This window comes from Poecilia latipinna, unplaced genomic scaffold (assembly GCF_001443285.1).
Source record: "Poecilia latipinna isolate Pla-1442-1.1 unplaced genomic scaffold, P_latipinna-1.0 Scaffold302, whole genome shotgun sequence".
Lineage (NCBI taxonomy): Eukaryota > Metazoa > Chordata > Actinopteri > Cyprinodontiformes > Poeciliidae > Poecilia > Poecilia latipinna.
The window spans coordinates 152,110-158,653 of record NW_015112918.1 but is presented as its reverse complement, the minus strand read 5'-3'; the positions used below and the strand labels follow the sequence as shown (position 1 = coordinate 158,653).

Sequence of the window (6,544 nt, the reverse complement as noted above, 5' to 3'; positions counted from 1 at the left end):
TGTTTATTGTTGCCATCAAAACCCAGTTGTATTATATAAGGTGAAGAATTATATTTGGTGCTCAGAGGCTGTGATGTTTCTGTTTTATTGCAGTCAGATGTAAATAGAAAAATATCAGGGGTTCAACAGTGGCAGAGAGAGAATTTGTTCTGTTGGAGGTGTTTTGGGGTCAACCCCTGCTATTGAGCCTTTGGCATAAACACAGGAAGGACGGAGATCCCACGTTTCATCCTGAGTTAGGGAGCCAGATGTTTCTGAAGTTTCACATTATGAGGTAGACAGAACAACAACAAAAGCAATTCTTTATACTTCAGTATGATAAATTTAACATAATGTCACACAAGTTTACATATTATGTCATAACTGATGAAGTGAGGGGGTAAGACACAGATCCAATGTCCTTATCCTTGCAGATGAAAGTATTCAGCTTCATGATGACACCACCAACATGTTTCCCTGAGTGGGTGGTGGGTTCATTTTACTGAGCAGGGTTAGTCTTCAGTCATGTTTGCAGGCAGACCAAACATTTCTGCTTTGATCTGTCCACCACGTCTTCTTCCACATGTTTGTTGTGTTCCTCTGTGGGTTATGATAAAGTATGAACACTAGATGGTATTGGTTTACTTGCAACAGTCACTTTCATTTTGCCAGATTTTTTTACGTGCACAGCAAACAGGTTTTGTGTGAATTTCTGAACTGTGAATTTCTGCAGTTCCTCCATAGTTACCCTGGGCTTTTTGGCTATTCCTCTACTTAGTGCTCACCTTGCTAGGCTAGTTAGCATTTGCATTTGTGCCATACTCTTTTGATTTTCAGATGATGAATTGAACAGTGCTCTATATGTACCTGTAATTTTGTAATTTAACCCTGCAATAAATTTCTCCACAACCTTACGCCTTAAATAAAGCAAAAAGTATATATGTAAAAATAATTTATTTTCAGGCGTAAATTGATTACATTTCAACAATCCAAATTTAAGTAAATAATCTCAAATCTTTAAATAAATAAAAAGTCATAGGTTCATGGCAACTAGTTGCATTTACTTTTTGGGAGGAAGAAGTACTTGGTTAATGTTATTCTGAAGGATAGCTCTTGAGTACAATTTATGGATACTCTACCCACTGTGAGTAACTTCACTCAATGAATAATATATTTTAGCCATAAATGCACCAGACACTGACACCCACCAGTTTATGTTAAAGTGAGACTTATTGTTTGCAAACAAGATTTGTTGTTTTAGTGTTATTTTCTATTTGCTGAGCCTGCTGAGCCATTAGGATGGCACACCTATACACACACACACACGCACGCACACACACACACACACACACACACACACACACACACACACACACACACACATATATATGTATATATATATACACATATATATATACATATAAAATATACCTTCATAAATCTTTATAAAGTCTTTAAAAAAAACAACCCAGAATTTGCACATTACATTTGTTGGCTTTCTGATTGTAAAATCTAAATTCTGATGTTATCAAGCAAAATACGTTTTTACTTTTACTTTCCATAACTTTTTACTTTTATTTGTCTACAAATATATTTGAGTAGTGCTATTTTTACCTAAGAAAAAAATTTGGTTGCTGAACCCACCTGTGATCACAGGGAAGATGAATTTTTCCCCATTAACAGCCAACCTTTTATTTATTTATTTATTTATTTATTTATTACATGAGACAAACCTGTCACAGCCTCAAGCACACAATTGACATTTCCTCTTATGTAGCGAAAAATTAAACAAAAACAAAACAACAGCAACAACAACAAAAACCAAAACGTATAGCAACGACACATCTGCACATATGACTTCTACTTATTTTTGATACAAATGGAACCCCATAAAATGGAACCCCACAGCATCGCCTATTTAAAATTAAAAAAAAATTGTGGCGGGTTTATGATATTAAGTGGCATGGAAAGTTATAGCTATGTCTATACAAGACTTACTAAAGGAGAGGTAACGGCGAGTTCTGTGCAGGAAGGGGAAGTTTAGACAGTTTGAGGGGGGTTTCACATCAGCCAGCCGCCCCCGTGAGTCGCAGGAAAAAAAGCTGCAGCGACTCGGTGGTCCCTCCAGAGGCGATGCTGGAGTTCACGGACACGAGTGAACGGCTCGAGGAGCGTCTTCTGCTATGACGCGCGCGGATTTAAAGCAAGATCAAAGTTTTTAATTTCATTTTCGCGTTGACCCGCTGTTCACAGACAGCGGAGATGGAGTACTGGAGGCAGTGCGCGGTGTGGCTGATCGGCTGCAATGTTCTGCCGGCGAACCACCGGGTCACGGCGGACACAGCGCAGGTGTTCGACCTGGCTCAGACCCTGCGGGACGGGGTGCTGCTGTGCCAGCTGCTCAACAACCTGAAGCCCCACACCATCAACCTGAAGGAGATCAACCTGAGGCCGCAAATGTCACAGGTAACGCTCAAACACACTACGAGTCTGCTCGTTCTCGTTACGCGTGCGGGGAAAATGTGAAATTGGCCATGAAAACGATTTAATAGTAAAGCCAGTCATAGCCAAAAAACACAATCCAGACTGTTTCTGAACAGTCTGAGTCGAATCATTTAACTTTTCATGTTAAATGATTCGATTCATTTAGTGTGGATCAAACTGTTCGATAAACACGACATACAGGCAGCAGGAGTGAACCTACATAGCCTTGTAAGTGATGGCCAGATGGGGCCCATAATTTACAACACCAAAACCAAAACCGACAACAGAATTTCATTCACCCCTTTGCTTCTTCCCCATTTATTTCTTCATTGTTTGTTCCCCCATAAATTAACATTATGCCCCTCAATTAATTAGAATATCATTACAAAGTTAATCTATTTTAAGAATGAAATAAAAAACAAAATGAAGCTCATATAATCATTACATACAGATACAGATCTATATAGACCTTTTCCTATTCTAATTTTTAAGACTATGACATAACCTGTGAAAATGCAAAATTCAGTTTCTTAGAAAATTTGAATATTACAAAAGGACAATGGTAAAATTATACTTAATACAGAGATGCTGGCATGTAGAATCATATGGAAGAATGCTGATCGAACAGTTGTTCAGTAGAAAGTCACTGACATCCTCCAGATGGTGGTTGTTGTACAAACATCTTAGCTAAAGATGTTTGTCTGTTCAGACTAGTATTGAAGCATGTTCATGGAAAGTAAAGTGAAAGGAAAACGTGTGGAAAGAGCCTTTTCAAGCAGATATAGGAGTGGACATGTCAAAAGCAGCTGGAGAAAGGCAACACCAGTAAACAGGGGCGGCTCCTGCATGTTTTATGAGACCTGTCCAAACTCTCTGAGTTTATTTTGTAAAATTTTGTTACTATGACAGAATTTGATGTTTAATCTAATTTAAGTAAGCCTGTAAATTAAGTTTTTAAGAATTTATATCCTAAAAAGCATGTTGAACTGATAATCTAAATATGTAACCATCTTGTCAATTGAGGGCGGCGAAGGGAGTCAAACACATTAAAAAAGGGAACGAGAAAGCATCCTAGCATAATATTAGTATTGTAATTAATTACAAATTATGCCTTTAAAAGTCCTGTATGTATAAAAATATGCACAGAGGACAATAAAGCAACACAGATGAAAGACAAGCAGTTTTTAAGAAGATTAACACACCAGGCTCACACAAATTTGAAACACAATTTATATTGGCACTCTGTAATATAGTTTTGCATAGTTATGAACCAACATTTACCCTTAATGCACTGCAAAAAAAAAAAAAGCTTATCAGATCAGCATGAGTTTTTTTCTTTCTAACTTTTGGCTCGATTTTAAAATAGATCTAATAATAAAGACTTGACGCTTCAGGCAAACATCTGGAACAAACTAATCTTCAGCATCCAGAGTTCTTTGGTGTTTTGCCAGACTGATTGGTATAAATGCATTCTTCGAGTTATTGTCGATGGCTTTTTTTTTCAGTGGGTTAATTCGTTTAAAGCTAATTAATTTGTTGGAGTTTATTTATTTATTTATTTATTTATTTTTGCAGAAGCAAGTTGGAATAAAAATTTCCGTAGAGTATTAAAGTCTTTGCAGCCACTGGAGAGGGCTGATAAAATCCTGACTTTGATCCACCCGTTAGACAGGAAACGTGCCGTTTTTGCAGCAGGAGAATGCTTGCTTGAGGAGGAGTTTGAAGCCCAGTAGCAAACACTTTTAGACATAAAGAGTGTTGAATAAGAATTAAAAACATAAACATTTTTCTCAGGAAATTTAATAACAAGAGCTTCCTTGTCTATGTGTTTGTGATCACTGTCTTGTTATTAAGAATGCCCCAGTTAATTTCTCCATTTGTCTTTAAGTTATATGTCTGCTGACGCCACATGCTGAAAAAACACGCTGAAACTATGATGCCCACCTCTCCAAATTTTGTATTTTGGCATGCTTTTGTAAAATTATGCGGAGTGACTGATTTCAGTTCAGTTTGAATTCAGTTTATTTATACAGCGCCGATTCCCAATGTCATCTTGAGACACTATACAAAGAAGTCATTTCAGTTCAGTCACACATACCTTCCACTTTGTCCTATTTATCAAACAAACAAATTCAGCTCGTTATTCAGGTTAGTTTACGAAGTTTTATTATCTAATGAAACCCAGCAGTTTGCATTGAATCATTGACTTGCAGCAACTTTAATTTTGATCTCAACTGACTGGGTCAAAAATTTATTATTTGATGCATCAAGATGCACACATGAATGATGGTAACTTTTTCAACAAAAGAAAAAACAAAAACAACGTCAAAACTCGATTATTGTAATTTTTATTTACAACCTAAATATAAGGAAAAAAGGAACTGGGGAGCACCTAAATGCAGCACCCAGACAGTTTATGGTGAATATAGCATGCTGGGAAAAAATCCCATGACAAGATCCATGCCATATGAGGGATGTTTGAAATGTTCAAATTTCAACAATGAGGTGGAAGTAAAACACTGCAAACTGGAAGCCTGTCAAACTGCAGATGCTAAAATTCCCACTAACTCAGGAAAGCTGAAGATAATTACAAAGATTGTTCCCACTATTCCCATTATAGCAGCTTTGTAGCAGCCTTTGGATTTAACATCCGCCCTCCAAGATGCTTCATAGAAGATACTTCATACCTTACAATGAGACTAAAACAGAACAAGGCGATTACAAGCATGTTGTGGCGAGCCATAGTTTCTAGAGACATGCGTGTCTGGGGAGGGATGTGGGTAACTGTCAATTGATTATGATGGCATCTTAACCTTCTGAATTGTAATCACGTCAATTCAGAGTCCCCGAAGACTCCCAGTTCCAATCCAGAAGCTTAGAATAAAGTCTGTAACCAATTTTATCAATGTGTTTCAGAACATGTAAGGCGTGTGAAGGTCGTCACAGAGCATTTTAGTTTTACACATCATGAGCAGCTTCTCGTGTGACACCTTGGCAACGAGAGACCTATTTATAGGCTGTCAGTTGATATTCATTCTTCATTAATGGGGAGCTGGATTGTACTCTGGACAACGGTCAACTTCACAAACACTTTGACATGTTCGGTATTTGTTTTCCCTGCTGGACAGATTGCGTTTTCTCATTTGTGTATATTCTGACAAGACAAAAGACATTGCACCAATGTGCATTAGCTGAACGTGAACAAAGCCTGGTAGGTTAATTTGCTTCTAACGAAGGCAAACAAGTCACCGGATGAGTTGTTGTGGTTTCCATAATATTTACGGATAGCTTATAGGTCACTCTTTGAACCTTGCTTCCTGTGCAGTCACAAACACAGATAACGTCAGAAGTGACAATAGCTTCTAAAAGCTATGAGTTAGAGATCATAAAAGGAAACAGAAGGAAGTAGATCTAACAATAACTTTGCAAAAAGCTATTACTGCAAAAAGAAGAAGAGAACGTACACAATATCGCAATTTAAAGCGGCACTAATTGGACTTGAAATCCTTTCTGGGTAGATACATTTTCATGACCTAATTATGAACTGGGGTGGTTGGTATATGCTCTGGCCGTTCCATCTATGTCCTTTTTCCCCCTTCATTTAAAGACACTCAAAGTGAACTCGGAGTACAAGGACCCAAACAAAAGAATCTTGTGGCCTGCAGCTGTAGGCCATATGAGTATACGGTTAAGAGAGGCATGTGTGTCAGTGAGCTCCAGATTTGTAAATGGCATTTTCATTGTTCTCCACCCTCCCGAGCTATAATTTATAGAAATGAAAATGGGGACTTGAAGTGGATGAAGACAGCGAAAGAGGGAAGCATGCTATGAAGTCAACGTGTTAAGTTCAGCTAAACATTTTGGTTTCAATGCAAATCTTTTTAGCACAATGTGTCTCACCTCTTCATAAAAAGCAAATCACAAACAAAATATAATTTGACTGTACACAGAAACATGAATCATCAAAGTAAAACATGAAATTAAGGCTGCATAATACAGGTCTGCAAGAAATGTATTGCTTTTGCAGAATCACTGTATGCGTCGCATGCATAACATGAACTGCTGAAACTGGCTTTTAATG

General features: G+C 37.6%; 1 protein-coding gene across 2 annotated transcripts in view; it reads left to right on the top strand.

Moving 5' to 3' along the window:
- Nucleotides 1-1,925: 1,925 nt before the first annotated feature.
- Nucleotides 1,926-6,544, top strand: part of LOC106948691 (guanine nucleotide exchange factor VAV3-like) — a 59,194-nt gene continuing 54,575 nt past the window's right edge. The window contains exon 1 of one of the 2 annotated variants that reach the window (XM_015034525.1): nucleotides 1,926-2,445. In XM_015034525.1, coding sequence (XP_014890011.1) covers nucleotides 2,242-2,445 — 204 coding nt within the window. In that variant the 5' untranslated portion in view covers nucleotides 1,926-2,241. The remainder of the gene's footprint in view (nucleotides 2,446-6,544) is intronic. The other variant, XM_015034526.1, reaches the window with a different exon arrangement.